We start from the raw sequence: 24,253 nt of genomic DNA on the forward strand, positions 1-24,253 counted from the left end.
CGGCAGCATTTGACCTCTGCTGGCTTTGAGACAGGGTGGGGGGGGGATAAGAGACAGGAGAAAATGGAAGGAATGACAGAGAGGGCTGGACGGGGGGAGAGATAGAGGGAGAAATTGGGGGGAGGGAGAGAGAGAGAGAGAGAGAGAGAAGGCTGGTGTGGGTGTTTGCCGGCTTTGATTGAGGGCCGCACCCAACCTGTAATGTACACTCATAGCCTGAAGGTTAAGGTTTCAACACAGAGACGGAACAGCTCAGCACACCTGAGAGAGGAAGGGGCAGGGTGTTGGCAGAACTGAGAGAGAGATGTAGATGGGTGATATGTGTACCGTTGTAAAAATGCAAATCAAGTATCTTTGTGCCTTTGTGTGTGTGTGTGTGTGTGTGTGTGTGTGTGGAACCAAACCAATAATAACTTTATTTATTGCGTTTTTAAAGTAAGACATTAAATAAAAACATCACTTTAAATGATTGTTCCACCATTTGTAAACTGTGCAACTATTCTTCATTTAGAGGCAGTACAGACCCAAGACAAAGCCCCGCTTTCTGATTCCAGTGATCTCGAGCAGTGCTTGGCCCACTGTTCACATGTAGGCGTTAGTCTTTGTTCATTCCTGTACAGTATGTTGACTCCTGTTCATTCATCCCTGTCTCTTTTCTCTCACTCTCTCTCTCTCTCTCTCCCTCGTTCTCTGCATCTTGCTGCTCCTCTTTCTCTCACTGTTGATTTATTCTCGTAAGTGGCCACAAGGCTCACATTGTTTCTCCACCCTAGTTGTGTAAACTTGGGACTGACATACACTCTCCAGCACTCTAGTAGGAGGGGGAAACAAACTTAGTTTGTGTGTTTTGTTTGGTAGTTATCTGGTATCATCGATTTTATTGTTATTGAACTGGTTATTGCCATGCAGATAATTCAACACTGGTGTCCCAAGCGGAATGTTGATTGAACACCTTAAAACATAGTTAAACAATAACAGCTGTTTATTCAGCTACGCAACTCTCTGGAAACTGACATTAGCCACGCGGTGATTGTGCCACTTCGCCGCGCGGACCTTTTGATGTTGCCGCAGTTTTCCCGTGAGAGCCTTTCCCCGGACAGCGCCGCGTGCTAACTCAGCCTGTTAAACGTTCATCAAAGCAACAGAATGACTAGAACCGACACCACTGACACCGAATAGCATCAGCATGATTTCAGTTGCCCATTTCAGCCAGTCTTTCTAAAGTATTTGTTTAAATCGATTTGCATTATTATCCAATCAGTTCGTGAGTATGGTATCTTGGCAAAAGCAGCCGATTCAGGATTCTCGAGATCTTTAGCCACTCTACTGACTTCCATTTTGATATGAGCATAATCATTTATTTATTTTCCATGAATTAACAGTTCATAGTGTGAAGAACTTGGGAGTGAGCCGCAAGCACATTCGTACCTTGAAGTTCCGACAGGTAAAGGCGCGCCCTTGGCAAGCGCACGCACAAGTTTGCGGGCGGGTGAAAGGCGCGAGAGGAGGGGCGTGGAGCCTCTTCACAGATCCTTCACGCGATCAAACAGGCCCCCGGGACCGTCATATCTCAAGCCGCAGGTTGTGCGAGCCAGTGCTAAGAGACCTGCCTGAAGAGAGAGGAGCGGACCTAACGTAGACGGAGCCCGTCATTGCAATGGCACTGTGTCGGATTATTGCCTTCACTCTCCTATGTTTAGTGGAATGCATGGTTATCTCGGCTTTCAACCTGGACACGGAAAACGTCGTAAGGAAATCCGGGGATGCAGACAGCCTGTTCGGGTTCTCCCTTGCAATGCACCGACAACTAATCCCAGCTGATAAAAGAATGTAAGAGCGGGTTTTATACCTTTGGATTAAAACAGGTAACATGGTGCTCTTACTGCAAGTGCTTCTATTTATAATAGTATATCATTTTCGTTCAACTAGAGTGACCCTACTTACACAACACCGCAAGGTTGCAGAACAGTTTGAAGTAATTTGTAGCTTTCAAACAACTGGCGAAGTTTTTCGGCTAAACCTAATTAAACGAGGAAAATTAAAAGTTTCTTTAAGATTAAATGAAAACAGATTGCTTCTTTTGTTCTACACCCACTCAGTTAATAATGAATAATCTCCTTTGTAATGACCCGCGGGCAGGTTGTATAATACGGCACTTTACTTCCGCCAGAGAAAGATATTAGGCTAAATAAAGTGCAGTCATGTAGGTGATGTAGGAATAATGTGTTGGATTCTGTTTTGTTAGCGGTCCATTTAATCCGTGATTATCTGATCGTAGACGTTTTTAGTTGAAGCTACAATTTCACACTAATTAGTTCGCACTAATATACAAGTCGCAGTCATTACTTTTAGCAATGTTTTATAACACGTATATTCCCATAAGGCAAATAGCATTCTCTCTACACACGTGTCCTATCCTGGCTTCCATGACATATGCCACTAACTACAGCCCAAGAACCGAGCGAATCCTTGTAGTTCTCATCACGAAATTGCTGCTGACTGCAGTTTTCGCTCGCGCTCACATCCGTTCACTGCTGGTAGGGTCTGAAACACCGGGACCCGCCCTGACCCGCACGTGCGCCTCCGGACAGCTACGTAGCGACCCCATGTCCTGTGACGAAGAGCGAATTAAAGGAATTAAGGGTTTGTTTGTTTAATGATGTTATTTTTATTGTATGTCACTGTAGATCAGGTTTATATTATTTCCCTCAAAACTGTGGACAGTGGTGCAGTGAACTCTGAGGCACCAGCTCTGGAGGGCAGGGAAAGGAATGTGTGAGACAAGCTGTGAATCATTCCCAAAGCCTACTTAACTGCCACTGTTTCTGTACGGATGGGCAACAGGATAGGGACACTGCCAGGGCTGACCTCCTGTTTTCCCGACAGAACGAGAGAGAGGGAGAGGGAGAAAGCTTGAAAAATAGTGGAGACTTGTGATGTACTTTTTTGAACTGATATTTCTAAACTGCAGTCTCTGTGTTATTCGAGAGCGGCGTGTTGTTGTCTGAGCTTCTGCTGCATGCTGTAGAAGACTACTGTGACAGATTTCTTTCCTCGACACAGTTCCATGCCTGTACGGCCTACATGAAGCCTTAAACGGTATCTCATGGCGGAAAATTGAGTAAATAGGGTGATTAATCACACGAGCTATTAATTTACTTGTAATATTATAGAACATTTCTGGTGTTGACAGGTAATCTGTGTGTAGGTCACTGTGTATCCCTGTGCTTGTGCAATGCGTGGGCAAGGCTGGTTTAGATGTCTGTCATTTACAAACATGAACCCTACAGGTTTGTATGTAATTCATATAGCTGCACACCAAGTCAGGCCGGTGTGGTTTGTGTGTGGGTTGGGGGATTTAAAGATCTGTCTGGTATTCTTTATCCTCTAATAGCTGCTGGGATTGTTTAAATGGGATTGTTTGTGTGTGTGTGTCTGTGTGTGTGTGTGTGTGTGTGTGTGTGTGTGTGTGTGCATATTTAGGAGTGTGTGAGTAAGTATAACAACTGTAATGTATACACTCAGTTTGTATGTGTGTGTCTGGTAACATTTATTGGCTCAATTAACAGACACACACAGACACATGCACAAACAAGGATTCAGGATTCACCAGAAACCCCACTGTGATTTTCAGTATTCATCTTTCAGAACTGCTCACAGATAAAATGGAAAAAAAGCTGAAAACCTGCTGCTCCAGGCTTCGCATGTTCAGCATGTCTGTAGGGCTCTCTCCACTTCAAGAAATAGAGACGAGAGAGAAAGAGAAGGAGAGAGAGAGACGAGAGAGAAAGAGAAGGAGAGAGGTGCAGCATGCAGGAATTAGAAGCGTGAGACGTTATTACTTGTTCTTCGCATGTGGCAGTGCGATTCAGGTATTTCTCATCCACACTTTTCCTTTTTGTGCACAAGGCATGTGGTATACACTGATGCACTGATGCAGGCTTGGTTTGCAAGGTCTGGCCACACCTTGGAGTGTTTCACCGCTGACTGATATTAACTGAGGCTGAAGCATTTGTTAATGTTTGTACTGTGTACTGTGGCAACCTGCAATCCCAAGCCAGAAGCCAGCACAAAAAAAAAACAAACTACAAGGAAAAAAGGTGACTGTGAAGGACACTGAGGCTATAAATCAGGATCAAAACCTGGAGGCTTCCAGAGAGCAGAGTCACAAAAAGTGGCTGAGGACAGATTTTGGCATCTATAATCGATTGGTTTTGACTTGCCTGTGCCCTGGCCAGTGTTGGCAATGATTGTGAGACAATTATTTTGGCCTGGTGCTTGGCATTATGGGACATGTTTGGAGTATTCTGCAGTGTTGATGCAGTTATACCAACAGCGGCAAGAGCTTTTGTTGCTAATAGACTTGGTTTGTGCATAGTTCTCACTTCACCAATCCTATGGACATAAATAATTCTGTTAGACAAGTTTTTGTAGGTTGAAGGTAGTTGGATCTTTCTGGCTGAACTGTTATATGGTAGACAGAAATACTGAATCCAATACAATTTTGTCAATATTTGTTTATTTTGTTCTTCAGCAAAAATGACCTATCTGGTGATGTTACCAACAGAGTGGTGTTTTTGTTTTGTGTGTGTGTGTGTGTGTGTGTATAACGTATCCACTGGTGTTTCCTCCACACATGCACAAGCAATTATAAGCAATAATCACACTATTAAACTATTAAAGAGCATCAGCACTGGAGCACAGACACTCCCCAAACTCGAACTCAGCGCATCCATCCATCCATCCATCCATCCATCCATCCATCCATCCATCCATCCATCCATCCATCCATCCATCCATCCATCCATCCATCCATCCATCCATCCATCCATCCATCTATCCATCTATCTATCTATCTATCTATCTATCTATCTATCTATCTATCTATCTATCTATCTATCTATCTATCTCTATCTCTCTCTCTCTCTATATATATATATATAAAACCTAGACCATATCCCAGGGTGCAATAGTGGAGGAAATAGGCCCCCTTCCTTCCTCTGATTCTCTTAGCTTCCTGTCCATGGGTGCCTTTGTAGGCTCTCAATATGAGAGTCAATGACTAATTGGGGACATTAAGGTTAGTGGTTCTTCGTTGCTGCGGCGATAATAAGCAGATCCTCTGGACAGTTGCATCTTTAATAACGGGGCTGACTGGCAGCCTCACCAGCTCTGCATTCCCCAGAAAACACAAACGTTCAGATCCTGGCTTCGGAATGTTTGGAATGGAAGGCGCTGTCATGCCAAATGAGTCTGGATTGGGAAGAACATTCCCATCGCTTTTCAGCAAATGCAAACAGGAACAGTGTGTGGAGTCTGTGATGACTATGGGGGAATTAATGTTAACATTAATGTTAAGGTTATCTGATGAAATGACCACATGTTTTAGATTTGTTTAGTGACATCTTTACATTGATTATAGGGAAAGATACATTTTTCAGTGACTAGTAATTTCAGCAGTTTCAGTATTGATTGATAGTGTTTCTATGGCATATACCTATCAGTGTTCAAGATTAGCAATTTTATTGATAAATACCAGTCAACTATTTCAAAAACTATCTAAAAATGATAGAATTTAGGATCTAAGTGATCCTATAGCTATACAACAATGAGCACACGTTACATAAATATACTAGCTGCATGTGTTGACTTGGAATGTCAACTTGACTTCACAGGTGTCCTGCTGCTAGAATATTAGCGTGTGAGATAACTGACTTCAGCTGAGGTTTCACTGTTTAAACGGAGACTTTACTTCTTAAACGAGCATATTTCAGGGCAGATAATGAGTGCTTCACAAAGGCTCAGATTATTTCAGTTAAATATTTAATGAGAAGAGCTAAATGGGCAAGAATGAAGGAAACATTCAAATATGAGGTCAGTTTGCCCTTTTAACCTTTGGTGTATCAAAGGGTAACGGACAGACTGCAGGTCAGCATATACTCAGTTTCCCTGTGGCCTGACAAATTCATCACTGCCATCCCCTGTGAGATCATATTTCCATTGTTCTTAGTACCCTTGTTCAGTTAGGTAATGTTAGCATGCTAACAGCTAGCAGTGTGTGTGTCTGTGTCTCTGTGTGTGTGTGGGGGGGGGGGGGGTCTCGGCCTTGAAGCTTTTGAAAGGAATGAAACACATCTGGAGCTATAAGTCATCTGGAGCGAGGCAGTAATGTGAACCAACCGCTCACCTCCAGCAACCCCTGTGCTGCTCAGCCTCCAGCCCTGTAGCGGTGGCCATGACCTCGGCCTGCACTGCTGCTCTGTTTGCTGCTCTGTGGTCTGTGCTGCTGGAACAGTTGGAAATTTGCTGTGTGGCAAATGTGATTTACTCAAATCAACAATTTCAGAGTGTTTATAGGCTTAAGACCTCTAGGCTTTGATATTGCCTCTAGCTAACTGCGAACGTTCACTGATTTAGAGATTCTTCATAATATATTAATATTATAATATGACTATTAGTAATACTTCGTTAATAATTAGTAATATCAGTTGCACAATATTGCTTTATATTGCCATATATTGATTGTCAAACTGTGTGCTGCTCACGTCGACGAATATTTTTAATATTACTTTTGGTTTCTGGGTCTACAATGTTCTGAGTCTGAGCTAACTAGTTAAATGAAATAGAAGTGACTGGAGTTGATTGGAGCACCATTTTGACAGCTGGAGTGTTGATGATTCAAATCCAGCTTGAGGCTTAAGGACAGATATGAGGAAGGAGCAGAACATGGAGCCAGACCTGTGAAGCTCCAGCATTGCCTGTGTCGACCAATCAGCAGTCAGATGCAAGATTGCTGATGATCTTATGCATTGTATATGTAGATCTACAGCATGGAGTTGCAAAGGCTATCTTCAGCTCACCTCTGGGTGATCTGGCATTCTTGGTGTTCTGTTACTCCCAGCTCGTTGCGTGAGCGGCCGACCATTTCGGACAGGTCTGCGAGTTTGGCTGTTTTGGCTGTTTGTTTCAGTGTGTTTAGACTTTGCCCTGCCCCAGCTCAGAACTGTTATTGAAGCAGAGCACAGCCAGGCCTGGCTGGCCAGTGCCTCAATCGCATTACTGTGGGCTTCTCAGGGTGTCCTCACAGGGATTCTCAGGACTGGTGGCTGACGTTTGCTGTACAGTACACACGTCGTCATAAGACAGGCGAATAACCAGCTATCAAACGATAATCAGCCTGGGCTCCCCTGCACTCTCTCTGTTTCTGTCTTTCTTTTGCTCTCTCTGCTCTTTTCTTTTCCTCCTCCAAATAAACATCCCACGCTACTTTTGTTTAGTGTTTATTTGGCATTTATTGATTGGCACATTATCACACACAGCCTAACGTACCAGGCGTCTTGTGATTCCGCAGCCTCTATCAAACTAGCTGAACATAACTGCAGAGCAGTGTATTCCTGTTTTCATTGGCTGCCTCTGTAATTGTCTGGACACAGGGGCAATTTGTTGATACATGATCTCTAATATTTTTTCTTGAAGTTCTATAAACGGACTTCAGCACAATAGGTGGTGCTGAGATGTTACAAAAAATATGTGATTGAGATTTTAAAAAAAACAACGTTTTAGCTTTATAGTGCAAATTCAGAGCTTTGTGAATCAGAATCAGCATAGTTGTTTTACTTCTCATTTAAAGGCTTTTGCGTAGCTCACTGACGAGGCATTCTCTTCACAATGTGTCTTCAGGATTATGCGTGATGGATGGTTACTGTCACCAGTGACCTCGGGCGACATGAAACAGGCACTGGTTAAGCCCTCCAATAAAGAGCACACTTGTTCTCTTTCAATCTTCCCTTTCTTTCCCACTCTTAAAAGTACGTCTTGTTTAGTGTAGTACCAATTTATTTGCCTTGGAACTGCTTATTGTGAAGAATTCAAAATCATTACTGAAAATGTAATAAACACCTCTAGAGAACGCGTCTTTGCCTGAAGCAGCTTCTGTCGATAGGAAATTCAATAAATTAATATATTTATTTATCTACACATCATGTGACACGTATGACTAAGCAGGTCCACTTATTGAAATAATATGCAAAGGCAGGGTTATTTATTTTTTAAAAGAAACAAAAGGATTATTGGTCACTACCGCTCAATGGTCCTAATACTTAATGCTGGTTAATGTTGACCGTTAATCGCTCTCTTTGACACCAGAGAGGTTTATTTACTGATTAGCACTGGGCCATTATAGTAGAACAGCTTGCTAAAGAAAGACTTATACTTGTTATTCTGTTAGAAATGATCCCAAATTGAACTCGAATCAGCACATCAAAGCTACCTCTACTAAACGGCATGTCACTCTCATGGTAGAATATTTATTATTCCTCTTGAGAGGTCTGATGTCAAGAAAAATGAGTTTTTGGAATGATTGTTTTCATCATTTTCTCTGAATGAACTTGCCAGAAAAGTTGGACAGCACACCCCGGCTCAAGCCCTAACCGCACACCCTGTTTTCAGCCGTATAGTGTGAATTCCAGCGAATTTTCAGTGGCAATTTCTTCATGCCTGGGGTGGAGCAGGTAATGGATATGCATAACCTTTTACCCAGAATTCATTAGCAGGGTCACAGCAAAGCCCTGTGGGAGAGCGGGATGTGAAAGAGGTGAAAAGGGCTCTAAGCTGCTGATCAGACATCAGTTTTAGCCTCAATTGTGTGGAGAGGAAAGAAGAAGATTAGACGAACAAAAGCTGGCCTCAGATCAGCAGACAGAGGACCACAGAGCATAGAAAAGGGCAGAGGGGATTTGTCTGTAATGATCAAAGAGGAAGTTCTTACATGCACTGTGTACAAATGTGGGAAATGGTTCATTTCCCCTAAACACATCTTTGCATGTTTTGATAGCTGTAGGAAAATATGTTTAGGCAAACAGCAGATCACTAATCACTAAATTTAGATCGCTGGATGCACTAGTCCTTCTTTCTTGTGTCACATATTTAAATGTATTACATCTGGTATAAATACTTTGAGGTCATGTGATACTGTAAGCTTGGAAACACCCTGGGAGCCCTGATAACGCAAACTGAACAGAAGCAAATGCCAAGTATGTTTGTGCCAATACAAAGAGATGCTTGTCTCACTCGCTGGGACTTGTGTGGCACATTCTTCACTGCGTATTTGGAAAATATGACTCCCAATGATTTGTGTCTTTACTCGATGCAAAAGGGAGAGGCCTGGTACGTGTTCTGCCGTGGAAACGGTCTGGCAGAAATAAGGGATTCTGCACATTCTGCATGCTTTAGGATGAACTCAAAATAAGTCGATCTGTCTTCACTGCTACTGTTTCAGAGAGAAAACCTCTGCTCCTGCCACCGATAAGATATGACATACGGCTAATTTATAACCCATGTACCCATGGCTGATGACCTTTGACCCGTAGCAATATAATGGATTCTGGTGTTGTGGTGTCTGCCTGATTCAAAAACTATAAAAAAAATGTCAGTACAATGTGCAAACTGTAACATGCAAATAACAATGTGCAAGCAACAGAACATGTACACAGGCCATACATGCTTTGAGCGTTAGTCCATCTCATATTGGACTACAATGGAATGAAGACCGTGTGAACATCCCTCATTCCCACAGAGCCCATATCATCACATTATCTTGACTTCCAGCTGTGCAGTGCATGACATTCTTCCGATCCCAGTCTGTAAAAGTGGATGCAAAGTCACACTGCTGTTGGAGATTCTCATGTTGATAGTGATAGTTCATATTCTTTAATTGTTAAGGCTTCACCAATTAGTTGACAACCACACAATGCTCAGCCTACACAATATCAAACTGCTATTTTCAGGGGACAACATTTAAATGTTTCATTGGCTTTATTCATAAAGTGGCTACCTCAGTGACAGCCCCACTGGAAAGTACTTAACAGTGTTACAGTGCAGTATTAGTATTTGATTTTGCAAATGTTTTATTTGTGACAGGATTTTACTCCTGGTATTTAGAAATGGTGACCCATGTGAATATTTCAGCCTTTGCACTAGTCATACCTAGCTGGGCTTGTGTTTAGTTCCTGCGGTCTGCTTTACCAAATGTGTCCAAATATTTTTTTTCTGGATTTGCAATGGTTCCAAGCTAGTTCTGAATTACCTTAAACAGTTACTATAATTGCTCTCTCTCACTGTGCCAGTGAACTTCAACATGGCGCTTGTACAGAGAGACTTCTAAAACTGCACAATGTCTTTGAATCTTCATGTTTTGCTGTCAAGCGCTTTGAACATGCTGAACTGCTGCATAGTGGGTAATGTAGTGTCATGCACAGTCAGAACCCTTTTTGTTTATGGTCACAAAGAGGACTTGTGTAGCTAACTCTAAAGTGTCGGGATGAATGTTATTGCCATAGCAGCCAATCCAAAAGAAGAAAGGGGCCTTTCAGTCAGACATAGGGTCAGAAACCAGAGACACGGCCTTTGCCCAGCCTGTGCCTGCGGGTTCTCCTCCGTCCCACAATTCTACTCCTCGGAGCTAAAAGGACGGCTCTGTCGTTCCATCAGTGAAAGGCGTGCAAGACTGGGCTGAATGATGGGTGGCAGACAGCAGCTGTAGATTCCAACCTCAGCAGCCATATTACGAGAAACACAGCGAAGGCTTTTGCTGGCGTGGCCAGATGTCTGCGGCTTGTTTCGTGCTCTGTAGTGCGTATCCTCTTCCGGACGTGTGAACTCATCACTGTCTTTCATGGTTATTCTTGTATAGACCTGCCATAACGTTTACATGCATGGATGATGGCTCAGGCTGAGCAAACCACAAATATTTATAGTTTGTTCTAACTAAATTAGTCTTGAAGTGTCAATGCCAGAGTGACACAAAGCAATAACTACTATCTTTTGTCATATGGTCCCTGTGGCTGTGACAATGTTCACATATCAGTTTTTAAGTCATGTTATAGATCTAATACTTCAGTAAGTGTTGGATTCCATATTGGATATTGGCAGAAAAAACGAGGTCAGATAAAGACCCACAGAGAGGAACAGTAGAGTAGAACACATGAGTAGAAATTACGTCACTGTGATAGTAAACCTCAGTGACTGCACTCTGTGACATCATCCTTCTTAGTCATTCATTAATGTCTCTAATGTCACTGAAACCTTTTCAGGACTTTGGCTGAGACGTAAAGTCCTGATTTGTTATTCAGTAAATAAACAGTCATATTTGTTCAGACGCTTCATCAGTGGATTTCGGTGTTCTGTTGAATACAGGCTCCTGGTTGGGGCTCCCAAGGCCAAGAAGTTATCCAAACAGCAGTCCCAGATAACTGGGGGACTGTACAGCTGTGATATCAACTCCCCCAACACTGATTGCCAGCGAGTTAACTTTGATAATGACGGTAAGCGCCTGCAGTGAACACAGTTCTTTCTCTCCCTCATGGCATTTTACAGCCTTTGTGGTTTGCTACATTTGCTCTTTCTGTTGTGTGCATGTGGTTGTGTAGAGAACCAGAAATCTGAGAGCAAGAGTGACCAGTGGATGGGAGTTACTGTGCAGAGCCAGGGGCCTGGTGGGAAAATAGTGGTCAGTGTTGAGTGAGTGTGAGAGTGAGTGTGAGTGAATGACTGTGAGTGCGAGTGTAAGTTTGAGGGAGCGTGTGAGTGAGTGTGAGAGTGAGTGTGACAGTGTGAGTGTGAGTGAGACTGAGTGTGAGTGAATGACTGTGAGTGCGAGTGTAAGTTTGAGGGAGCTTGTGAGTGAGTGTGAGAGTGAGTGTGACAGTGTGAGTGTGAGTGAGACTGAGTGTGAGTGAATGACTGTGAGTGCGAGTGTAAGTGTGTGCCTGCCTCATCCTTGCAGACGTGTGCCCACCGCTACCAGCGTCGCCTGTTCGTCAACTCACCGCAGGAGTCGCGGGACATCACAGGCCGCTGCTACGTGCTGAGCCAGGACCTGACCATCGACGAGACCACGGGCGACGAGGGCGGGGACTGGAAGTTCTGCGAAGGCCGGGCCAGGGGCCATGAGCGCTTTGGCTCCTGCCAGCAAGGCCTGTCCGTCACCTTCACCAACGATTACCACTACCTGGTGTTTGGAGCACCCGGAGCCTTTAACTGGAAAGGTAGCGTGGGAGAACAGAAGAGAGGAGAGAGGAGGGGAGGAGAGGCGAGGAGAGGGAATGGGAGGAGAGGAGAGGGGAGGAGAGGGAATGGGAGGGGAGGGAATGGGAGGGGAGGAGAGAGGAGGAGAGGAGAGTGGAGGAGAGGAGAGGGAATGGGAGGGGAGGAGAGGGGAGTGGAGGAGAGGAGAGTGGAGGAGAGGAGAGGGAATGGGAGGAGAGGAGAGTAGAGGGGAGGAGAGGGGAGGAGAGGGAATGAGAGGAGAGGAGAGGGAATGGGAGGAGAGGAGAGTGAATGGGAGGAGAGGAGAGGGAATGGGAGGGAATGGGAGGAGGGAGTTGGAGGAGAGGAGAGGGAATGGGAGGAGAGGAGAGGGAATGAGAGGAGAGGGGAGGAGAGGAGAGAGGAGGGGAGGGGAGGAGAGGGAATAGGAGGGGAGGAGAGGGAATGGGAGGAGAGGAGAGAGAATGGGAGGAGAGGGGAGGAGAGGGAATGGGAGGGGAGGAGAGAGGAGGAGAGGAAAGTGGAGGAGAGGAGAGGGAATGGGAGGAGAGGGGAGGAGAGGAGAGGGAATGGGAGGGGAGGAGAGGAGAGGGGAGGAGAGGAGAGGGAATGGGAGGGGAGGAGAGGAGAGGGGAGAGGGGAGGGGAGGAGAGGGGATGGGGGGGAGAAAGTGGTAAGAGAAAAAGACTGGACTCTTTCAGTGTGATGCTCCAGTAGAACACTCAGTGAAGAATGGTGAATTTATTTTAAAAATGTTATGGATTTAGAAGACAAAATTCACTTAGATTATGCCAGTCACATTCGCACAAGGCAAGACATTAAATACATTTTTTATTTTGCTGTGTGACATTAATTTTGGCATTCCTGGTCCCAGATGCCACTTAACATTTTGCATCTTATTTTTATTTTTCCCTTTTATCATTTCCTTGCCTGTACATCTATCCATCCATCCATCCATTTCCATTCATCTGCTGACTCCCATGGTTCCTTGCGGGGGTACCATGCCTCAGGTGTAGTGCGGTTGGAGCAGAAAAACAACACTCTGTTGGAGATGGGTTACTATGACGATGGGCCGTATGAGGTCACGTACAAAACTGCGGAAGGACTGGATGACGTCACAGTCCCAGCCAACAGCTATTTAGGTGCGTCTAGCGGTCACCACATCAACATTACATTCATGTTCATCAATTCCTGATTTCTTCCCACCCACGAAAAAAAAACCCCCACAAAAATAAAAAACATCCTAGCATCATCTGATGGACTTTGTTGGAGATCTCTGAGTAGTTTGATATGGGAGCATGACAGAAACTCTGGCTTACACTTGAAGAGACCTTAGCCCACCCTCTCTGCAGATAACTACGTTCTCCTGTTTGATCAATATTTACATGGATGTATGTGGATGTGAATGTATGTGTGTGATTCTAGGTGTACTGTTCATGACTAGTGTGTCCAGCAGCGACCCTGATCAGGTCCTATATAAGTCGTATCCTCCTCAGTTTGACGTTGCCATGGAGAATGACGTGGCAGCCAATAGCTACTTAGGTTTGTGGGGCATTCTGGATGATCTCACCATTCATTCCAGCCGTAATCCCACAACGTCATAGAAAATGCATGTGCATTTTATGTAGATGTGTGAATTTCCTTTTTAAAAACTATTTCAACAGTATAGTTCCTTCATTTATGTGTGTTTTTGCAAGTTATTGTCTGTATTCCTACCAGTTGTTTTTATTTCACCCATACTTGCACGTGTGTGTGTGTGTGTGTGTGTGTGTGTGTGTAGAAACGGATTTTGCATGTGTCTGAAAAGTACACATCTTTATGAGTAAATTCCAGTCATTTAAAAAAAAAAAAAAGTCATGTGCTTGAATGTCTCTTTATGTTTCTCTGGTAGTGTGTTAAACCTTCTAACTGATATGATGTTTAAATGAATAATTAATTAATTTGTTAATTGAGTGATTATGGAAATGAAGCCATTCTAACCGATCTAGCTAGCTCTCATTCATCATCAGCATTTTGGTTTGTACTGACTCTTTGTAAGCGGTCCACACGCCTCCTCACACAGCCGCTGATGTGCCATGGTTCTCCTCAGGGTTTTCTCTGGACTCTGGTAAATTACTGACTAAGAAGGGCCAACTGACAGTGGTTGCTGGAGCTCCTCGAGCCAATCACAGTGGGTCAGTGGTTCTGCTTAAGAAACGGTCTGAAACGTCGACGCAGCTGGTCAGCGAGTACATCCTGGAAGGCGAAGGTCTGGCTTCCTCCTTTGGCTACGACCTTGCTGTACTCGATATAAATGGAGATGGGTAAGACCAGTTATTAACCTCCTATGAGCTGATCCTGTGGGCCCCTAGAACATCATGAAGTGTTATTACCATGTAACTACATATGATTTATTTGTGAACGCTAACAAGACTGGAGCGGTAGAAGAGAGGAGGTCTGCTGTCTTGACATTTTTGTTTGAGAGTGCTCATTATCCCTCCCTGTCCCTCTCTCACAGGTGGCAGGATCTTGTAGTCGGAGCCCCACAGTTCTTCATGAAGGACTCGGACATCGGCGGGGCGATCTACGTCTACATTAACCGAAACGGGGACTGGAACAAGGCCAGTCGCACCAGAATCGACGGCGCCAAAGACTCCATGTTTGGCCTGGCTGTGGAAAACCTTGGCGATATCAACCTGGATGGATTTAATGGTCTGGGAGTTTGAGATTTCAGTGACTGTGAGATAGATTTAGTGAATTATGGGGGGTGCTTTCTGCATACAGAGTGAAGCCTCGTCTTCAAACCAAAAGGTTAACCAAGGAGAGTTCCTGTTGACATTGTATACTCAATATCCACTTATTCACCTATCCTACGCCACCACATACTCTTTCTCCCTGACATACCCAGCCAACACAATTTGACGATGGCTAAAATCAGTTGTTTATGGCAACCGATAGGCTGGTAATTCCAAATTTTACACCTAAACGGTGTTTCGAATAAAGACAAGAAATCCAAGACAAGGCTTATTCTGTGCCCAAAAAGTGTCCCAATGTCCTAGAATGCAAAATGACAACTCACAGTGTGAAATGAAGCTTGAGAAAAACATTACACCAATTACGCCATTATTGGTCTGCAGCTGCAGCTGAGGATGACTCATTCAGCAGTGGTCAGTGATGACATCATCACATGGCATCTTCTCCGTTGCAGATGTGGCAGTGGGGGCACCCTACGATGACGGTGGAGAAGGGAGCGTCTACGTCTACCACGGCTCGGCCACCGGCCTCAAACTGGACCCCACCCAGGTCTCTGCCCCATTACCCCCCACGCTTACCTCGTTACCGTTTGCATTCAAGAGTGAGAAGCGCATGATGTAATGACATTTGTCATTTGTTTTGCTCATACGGTACTTACATGCTGCAAACTACTTTTGCAAAAAGAATTGTTGCCATTTAATTGGCAGTCTCTCTTAGCATAATAAGGCTAGCTCTCTGGTCCTGTGCTCACGTCTGTGTGTTGTTTTTTTTTTCCTTCTGTTCACATTAGGTCCTGAAAGGAAAAGATCAGAACATTAAGCTGTTTGGGTACTCCTTAGCAGGTAACATGGATTTAGACAACAACAAGTATCCAGACCTAGCCATTGGATCCTTGTCCGACACTGTGGTTATGTACAGGTAAGATCATGCTGTCAAATCATGGCGGTACACACTTCTGGATTAGGGCATGTACGCATGTGTTGGAGATTTGTTACTTCTTATAGTAATACAAGCCTGCTATGCTTCTTCTGCAGCTACATCTCTTATGTTTCCTGTGTTACAGGTCCAGGCCTGTAATCAACATAGAAAAGATCATCACCACGACCCCAAAGGAGCTGGACCTCACTACGAAAAACTGTGGGGACCACATATGGTGGGTGTGGCTTGTTTAGCACCATTCTGTGAACTTCTGAAGTTCTGTTTGTGTGCGGCCATATAAACCAGAGCAACGTGTCTTTTCTAGCATTCAGGTGCAGGCCTGTTTCAAATTCACAGCCAAAAACTACAGCCCCTCCGTCAGTAAGTACACAACTACCAAGATCAGCACAACCATTGCTTCTCTGCCTTTTGGAAATAAAGAAGAAATAAATGAATGCTGTCAGATATGCACTGTCTGAATATAGACCTAAAAGCACTTTAGGTGCACAAATGCTGTTCTAAATTTGTGGTGCATTTTCTTTCCTTTTGATTGTATGGCTCTTTCATTCTATAACCCCCCCCGCCCCCCGTCAGGAATGTCGTACTCAATCCAGGTGGAGTCGAAGCGGCGGAAACAGGGTCTTTCCTCCCGGCTCTGCTTCAGCCCCTGCTCGTCCACCGACCTGGGCTACGAGAGCACGGGGGTCCTGGACCTCAAGAAGCAGAACGAGCAGACCTGCGTGACCAAGACCCTCCAACTGCAGGTACCAGGCCTGGACCACTGACCCTCCCCCGAGGCTGACCGTCACATGAGGGATCGGTAGAGTCCTGTCGAGGGGGCTCAGATGGCCGACGGAGCCGTATGATAGCTTAAAGTTTTTCCCCGTCATCATGCTTTTTTTTGTGCTGAAATGAAACTGCTTATGTAGTGCGCTTTTTGCTGTTTATCACTAACATGTGACACTCAGCTCATCGACTACACTTCCATTTACTTTACGTTCATTCATTCGGCCGACACGTTTATCCAGAGTGTCCGGAGGCCACACCAGGCCTGTTAAACCAAGCGTTGAGTAATTGAACAGACGACTAATTAACAAGTTAATTAATGCTCTCTGTTCTGCCACCTGGAGGGATATTTTGTATTTTCCATCCCATTTCACATCAGAAGGAATGGGAATAAAATTCAATGAGGATAGTAAACATTTACGCAGTAAACTATCACATTCCATTGAAAACAATGAAATTGAGTTAATAATCGTGATTTTCTCAATTTCCCCTATGAAGGATAACATAAAAGATAAGTTAAGAGGCATCCCCATTGAAGTGTTTGTGGAGATCCTGAACCAATCGGGACGCAGCAAGAGACAAAGCTCCCTCCGCGACCTTCTCCCCATCCTTGCCTCCAGCCAACCAGCTCTTTCAGAGGTGACCACACCCCTTCCTTGACAGAAAAAAAAAGAGGCTGGAACATGATACATAGCAGGTATGCTGCGTGCTTTCACACATCCAGGCAGACAAATCAGTGTGGTTCCCACTCATTCCCAGGTGAACTTTCTGAAGGAAGGATGTGGCACTGACCACGTGTGCCAGAGTAACCTGAAGCTGCAGTACACGTTCTACTCTTGCGAGGATAACAAAAACATCTTCCACCCTCTGCCAGTGTGAGTTCTGCTGCTTGGGACTAGCTCCGCCCTCTGGGCTAGCCCCGCCCTCACCCGCTCCACCACATCTTGCGTCACCATGACAGCGGACAGTCAGTACGCCAGCGCCCCCATGGAGGGACACTTGCATTACACCGCAAATTTGTAGTTACTAAACTATCACATTCAGTTTAGTTAAGGACTATTAAAAGGTTTGGTATTTGTACACAACCACACCTAATAATTATTTAACCCTTTTGTGTCTTAATGGAAATGATGGTACAACCAGGAAGGTAGGTCCTGACATGCCTTCAGAGAAAAAACATGTTTTAAAGCAGAAAGAACACAGCAGAATAGAAACATATGAGGACTATTTTGGGGGCTGTTTTCTGATTAAGCGTGCTGTGATATTCCATTTTTAAATTCGTTTTGGAGGGTCATACACTTTTGTGGTCCAGGACTAGATTTAATCTGTATCTGGAAAACTGGCCCACGAACGTCCTCAATTAAAGGTTTCTGTTTTATCAGTCAAGATGGCGTTCCGGTCATTTCTCTTGGTGACCAGAAGGAAATCGCCCTGGAGGTCACAGTGACCAATCAGAATGGAGATGACGCGTACGAGGCAGTTCTTATTGGAACTTTCCCCGACTCCCTCTCATACTCTGCCTTCCGCCCCAAGAACAACGTGAGTCAAACTACCTGAAGTATTTTCTATGCAAAGGAGCATGCTCTGTTTTGTTCTGGACACATGTGATTGGATGAACCTGTTTCTGTACAGGACAAGCAAGTTATCTGTGTGGCCAATCAGAATGGGTCACAGGCTGACTGTGAGCTGGGGAATCCTTTCAAAAGAAACTCAGAAGTAAGTGAAGACCGGAGACATGGCATCGACATGTTTGCAGGAACTGTCGATCTCAAAAATCTGTCCTAATGCTTCCCATCTCTATAGGTATCATTCTACATTATTTTGGGCACTGGTGGTATATCACTGGACACGACAGAAGTAGAAGTTACTCTTCAGCTCAAAACGTAAGCATCAGAGTTTCAGGTTTCACCCTCTACGTTTATCTTGGACTTATCGTTACTTGGTGATATATGCTGCCAGTCTGCTTAGGATAACAAGTTTTGCAACTCTCTGTGCATGTTTGCTGAAGGACAAGTGATCAGCCACCAATCACCCTGACAAGGAAAGCTGATGTTGTGATCGAACTGCTCCTGTCTCTCTCTGGGTAGGGGGTCGCGCATCTCTCACATGGTTTTAGATCCTGAAGGATATATGCTAGCGATAAAAGTTGCCGATAAATGAAAGTGATAAATGCTGATCCTTTCTTACATTGTCCTCAGGCTGGCTAAACCATCTCAAGTTGAATTCACTGGGGAGGTCAAAGGGGAGAGTGCAATGAAGTCAGAAACTGAAATTGGCAGCCAGGTTGACTATGAATTCCGGGTAATTTCAATATCTTATTATGCGTAAACACACACACAAACACACATTTTTATATATCATAATTTTATTCATTTTAGTGTATGCACAGGGCACAATTCCTGGTATATAAATAACAGCACATTTGTCATATAATAGCATCCAGACTTTTAGTCTATTAGTCGATATTTATTTACCCTGTTATACAAATGGTATAGTGAAGTGTACCATCAATGGCTACTGTCCAGATGATCCTTTTCCCCTGCTGGTTGTCGACGGCACCAGGCTAACGCTGGTTCTTGTGACCCCCCGCAGGTCATTAACCTGGGCAAACCCCTGAAGTCAGGCACAACGTTCGGCACGGCCTTCCTGGACATCCAGTGGCCCAAGAGCACAGCCACAGGGAAATGGCTCCTGTACCTGATGAAGCTCAGCACCACTGGCGTGGAGACGGTAGGCTGCAACAAGCCCAACGAGATCAACGAACTCAAACTCCAGCAGGTACCCTGCAATTACAAACTACGCGCGCCCCACGTGAGCGATATTGGCTTTTTCCTTGTCAGGAAATCCTGCAGACTGGCTATGTTCAGTCGATTTGTCTTGCTGTGTTCTCTTTTTTTAGGGGTGGCACACAGACATATTTCAGTTGTCTATTTTTTGTATAACTACAGTCTCAGTTTCCTATAGATCCTTTCAAATTGTAGACTGTGATTTCTGATCTCCAATCCACCTGAAACAATGGATGGATGAATGGATGGATTTTAGTTTACAGATGGGACGGTGTAGAGCTTGCAACTTCAACTCCATGTTGTCTGACTTTACTCATGTCAGGAGTCTTCACTGACGAGACACAAGCGTGAAGTGTCAGAGTCAAGCTCAGATGAAGCCAAATTCTCCCTTTTTACTGACAAGAGGAAATTCAAAGTCTTGGTAAAGCCTCTCTAAAATTCACAGACTCTTCACAATTCAGAGATTTTATTCTTGTTTTTTTCTGTTTGTAAACCCTTGCCTGTCATGTTTGTTGCAGTCCTGCGATGCTGGAGCAAAATGTGTGCATTTTAAGTGTCCCCTCCAGGGATTGGACAGTAACGCTGTCATTGCACTGAGGGCCCGCCTCTGGAACAGCACCTTCCTGGAGGTGATTTTATTAAGTTGTTCTTATTGCCATATGTGACAGAGTTTTAGGGCAAAAATAAATGGAAATGGTATTTTGCTTTCCTTTATTGTTCTGTGATCTTTGTTTTGTTTTGTTTTTTTTTGTTTTTTTTAATTTCTTCTGAGATATTTTATTTTGTGCATGTTGCTTAAGATCACAACTTCTAAACTGTTCTGGGCATGACAGTTCATGAATTGGTATTATGTGTAGAAAGCATTGCTATTCTTCCTCACAGGACTTCTCCAGTCTGAATTATGTTGACATCCTTGTGAAAGCATCGCTTAGTCTGGATGCTGCAGCTAAAAACATAGTGCTGAAAAATGAAGACACACAGGTGAGTTGGGATTACGGTGGCCAATTTAGGACACCTTACATATCCAGGAAACTTAAATTTGGTTTTGTACTAATTCAGGTTTCTATTTTGTGTACACAATGCTCAGATGTGTTCCAAAGTCCCTGTAAAATTGAGATTGGAATTTGTTTTTCATATATTCATGTTTTTCATGAATATATGATCCTATTTTTCATTTCATATTGTAGTTGTAGTCACTTCCCACCTTTGTGTGATCTTCCATCACACAACAGCTGCCATCTACAGAGGCAAAAGCTGTCACATGCAGCCAATCACCACATCTTTTTGAGCTGTGGCTTGCGATCACAAGTTAATTACACACATATAAAACAGGCTACGCTGACATCAAAGGAACAATAAGTCAATGATCCTTTTCAGTTGTCCTTCGCGTTTTGAAACAGCCATCTTACTGACACCTGGTGGCCTGGATATTTTGATATTCAGCACAAGTCTATTTTAAACATGGCCACCTCCATGTAGGGGTCTTGCTCTATGGAGCATACACTGGTTTATTTGAGAACTACAGAGCAATTTTACTCTTCTCATTTGAGAGAAGAGTCTTATCATTTCTTCACATCGGATTGATCTCATGTGAGCCACACTTATTTAAATTACTTTCATAAAGATTGGCTAATGGCTAACTGGCTAATTTTTGGTGGTAGGCATTATTGCTTAGACTACAAGAAAACTTCAGGGTAGTCACTGCTAGGCTAGGTTATCTTTCAGTAAGGTCTACACACCTTTTCACTGTTTAAAACTATAGTTTCATTTTTATGCTGATGAGAAAAATAAAAACCCACCATTATGTCGGCATCAGTGAATGATGATCTAGTGATCTAGTGTTTCAGCTTCAGATTGATTTGCACTGAGTGTGTGTACAGTACTGATTGTGTGTGTACAGTACTGATAACCTCACTGGCAGGTTTGTGTGTGTGCAGCACTGATAACCTCACTGGCAGGTTTGTGTGTGTGCAGCACTGATAACCTCACTGGTAGGTTTGTGTGTGTACAGTACTGATAACCTCACTGGTAGGTTTGTGTGTGTACCGCACTGATGACCTCACTGGTAGGTTTGTGTGTGTACAGCACTGATAACCTCACTGGTAGGTTTGTGTGTGTACAGTACTGATAACCTCACTGGTAGGTTTGTGTGTGTACAGCACTGATAACCTCACTGGTAGGTTTGTGTGTGTACCGCACTGATGACCTCACTGGTAGGTTTGTGTGTGTACAGCACTGATAACCTCACTGGTAGGTTTGTGTGTGTACAGTACTGATAACCTCACTGGTAGGTTTGTGTGTGTACAGCACTGATAACCTCACTGGTAGGTTTGTATATGTACAGCTGTATGACTGATTCTCCATCCTCATTCATCATGTTCAGCTCTGCTGGAGTAGTAGAGCAGGCTGTGAGTCTGAGACAGCAGGCTGGCTGTCAATCACACCCATTAGACTTTTAGGACACACCCAGACCATTCTCAGCTAGAACTGATAGGCCAACTTGCTTTTTAAGTATTGTTTTATATCATATTTCTTTCTTTCTTTTTTACTGAAACTTTGCTGACTACTCGATAAAACTTTAACCTTGGGTGGGTCAGTTAATGTATTTCAGAAATGAACTGTATGTATAAACGTGTGTATATGTGTGTTTGTGTGTATTAGGTACGAGTGACAGTGTTCCCAGGACGTAAGGCGGCGCAGTATGGAGGCTTACCTTGGTGGATCATACTGGTTGCTATTTTGCTGGGGTTGCTTCTTTTGGGATTACTCGTCTTCCTGCTCTGGAAGGTAAAGGAAGGCAGAATTCAAACAACCCGGCAGGGTTTCACTCGCCTCTCAGCTGCCATTCGTCTATCACGTTGGGCCTGACCAGCCCGGTCTTTATTAAAAATAACAACGTAAAACGTCGAGAGTTTTCTACATGGCTGTACGATGACCTGTTTTAAATGAAACCAAATAACTGTACTCCTTTTAGTGCGGTTTCTTCGGCAAAAACGACAAACACCCTCAAAACGAGCCCGAGAAAGAGAGACTGACGTCAGATGCGTAGAGAGATTGTGAGTGACAAAAGAAAGCGAGAGCAGCTCTTTCTGGGTAACCGATCTTTAAAAGATCCGCTCAGACCTCGCATGGGGAGTCGCTCTAGCTTGGGACGTCGCGCTGTCTTGCACCGCCTGGATGCAGGGGAACGGTGACCATCGGTATGGCTTCCAGGGCACAGCGACGCGCACTGTGCCATTTAGAAAGCAGGTAGCCAAGACGCGCAGACGCTTCATGTATGGTGTCGCTGCAGTGGGCAAACAGTTTACATACATGAACATGTACTTCCTCAAGGCCCATGTGTACATTCCTGTGTGACTATAAACCAAAACTTCAAACGCTAATAGCTAGCTTGGTTGGGAAATTGTAGATTCTTGAGGCTTGCGTGGTGTTTGCAGGGGTCTTGCTTTCTGTGCATGGCGCGATGGTTTTCCCTGTGGCCAGGCTCCCGCCCTTTGCTTTCCTTGGACAAAATGCTGCTCAACCCACTTCTGTCTTGCCAAGCATGCAACACAACAGAACACCCGTGCCTTCAGTTTGCAGTAACGAGGAGACACGTGCATCGTCCATGTTAGCGCAGCGTTAATGTTAATCCCTATCCTTGCCGTCTCCAGTGTGGATTCTTCAAGCGTTCCAAGTATGACGACAGCGTGCCGAGTTACAATGCCGTGCGGATTAAGCGGGTGGAGCGCGCACACACACCTGGGAAGCAGTCGGATTCACCGGAGAAGAAACAGTGGATGACGTCCTGGAATGAGAACGAGAGCTACTCCTAGCCTTCCTCCACCATGACTACTAACGTGCATGTTTAATTTGCTTAAAACCAAACCAAAGACGCCTTTACTAAGACACTGATCCATTTTGATTTTATATATATATATATATATCCATCCCAAGGAACAAATGAAAGGAAATGTAAAAAATTTATTTTGCTGCACATTCCATGTTGAGGGACTCAACTAGATGAAATGGCTTAAACATGGTAATTGCTGAGGGAAAGAGGATTCACAGTGGTCCATTTTATATATAATTTTTTTTTTTTTTTACTGTTTTATGTAGTGCTTAGTATATGACATGCATCCAAACTGTTGTATATATAGCATATTTTCATGAATTCATCATAAAAATGTCTATTTATTCTCATTCTTTGTTTAATCAAGCAGGCCAAAGATTCCTAATGTCTTTTTTTATGTTTATGTGGATCTATGCAAGTTTGCAGGTCACAAACATCCATGTTGCTATTCTTCCACCTTTTTTAACCTTCAGTTTTACTTGGAACCATTTGGATGGATGTAAATATTTGTGTCTTTTTCTGTTGTTACTACTTAATGCTTGTTTTGTCTTTTTTTTTTTTTTTTTTTTTTTTTTTAAGAATCGTGACTTGGTACCAGTTTCAGTTTAACCTTGCAGAATGTATTTAACTGCTGTGATTAGACCACTTAGGCTAGAATGATCGGATACCATGGCTTCATAAACCTGGACAGTTGTTCTGTAGGTCATCTACTCACCCATTTACAAAGGTCACCTTTTAAAATTGCAAGTGCTGGAAATGGTTGATGCAAGTTGGCACCTTTTTTACAATGAAAAGTATTATGTATTAATGTTCCTGCTGGGTTTTTTCCTTATTTTTTACATGCTGTAATATAAATGGTAAAAAGCCATATTTTCCCAAAGACATGAAGAATGCAGACATTTTGTTATTAAATAGGTCATGAAATATTTTTTTTTTTAAATTAAAAGTAACTGCTGTGGATGGAGAAAACATCAGCAGTGCGCAAACCTAACCCTAACGTTCAGATTCAGTACTTACTAGAAAACAAAACTGGGAACAAATGAATCAATGACCAAAAACAATAAAGACAAGTTTTCGTAGTGCCCTTGAATATCTTGACTTCTAGACCTTTGAGAATTCATAACAAAATCATGAAATAAATTACCAACTCTAG

At 43.7% G+C, this 24,253-nt stretch overlaps 1 protein-coding gene across 3 annotated transcripts; it reads left to right on the plus strand.

Moving 5' to 3' along the window:
* Positions 1-1,525: 1,525 nt before the first annotated feature.
* On the plus strand, positions 1,526-24,179 carry itga6b (integrin, alpha 6b). Of its 3 annotated transcripts, none has more exons than XM_035535021.2 (26): positions 1,526-1,830; positions 11,194-11,321; positions 11,427-11,506; positions 11,783-12,044; positions 13,056-13,187; positions 14,135-14,348; positions 14,543-14,736; positions 15,233-15,327; positions 15,569-15,696; positions 15,842-15,931; positions 16,022-16,077; positions 16,291-16,460; positions 16,981-17,121; positions 17,242-17,357; positions 17,865-18,021; positions 18,115-18,198; positions 18,286-18,365; positions 18,491-18,565; positions 18,681-18,783; positions 19,075-19,260; positions 19,591-19,689; positions 19,787-19,897; positions 20,151-20,249; positions 21,930-22,055; positions 22,243-22,324; positions 22,922-23,061. In XM_035535021.2, exons 1-25 carry the CDS (start codon positions 1,658-1,660, stop codon positions 22,315-22,317), a joined length of 3,174 nt encoding a protein of 1,057 aa, XP_035390914.1. In that variant the 5' UTR covers positions 1,526-1,657; the 3' UTR covers positions 22,318-22,324; positions 22,922-23,061. The 3 variants fall into 3 exon arrangements, with proteins under 3 accessions (XP_035390914.1, XP_081557141.1, XP_035390913.1); XM_081701015.1 differs by having other exon boundaries at positions 22,243-22,361; positions 22,922-23,060; XM_035535020.2 differs by lacking the exon at positions 22,243-22,324 and having other exon boundaries at positions 1,527-1,830; positions 22,922-24,179.
* Positions 24,180-24,253: the final 74 nt, after the last annotated feature.

Source organism: Electrophorus electricus, chromosome 18 (assembly GCF_041902795.1).
Source record: "Electrophorus electricus isolate QZ-2024a chromosome 18, ASM4190279v1, whole genome shotgun sequence".
In the NCBI taxonomy this organism is placed as follows: domain Eukaryota; kingdom Metazoa; phylum Chordata; class Actinopteri; order Gymnotiformes; family Gymnotidae; genus Electrophorus; species Electrophorus electricus.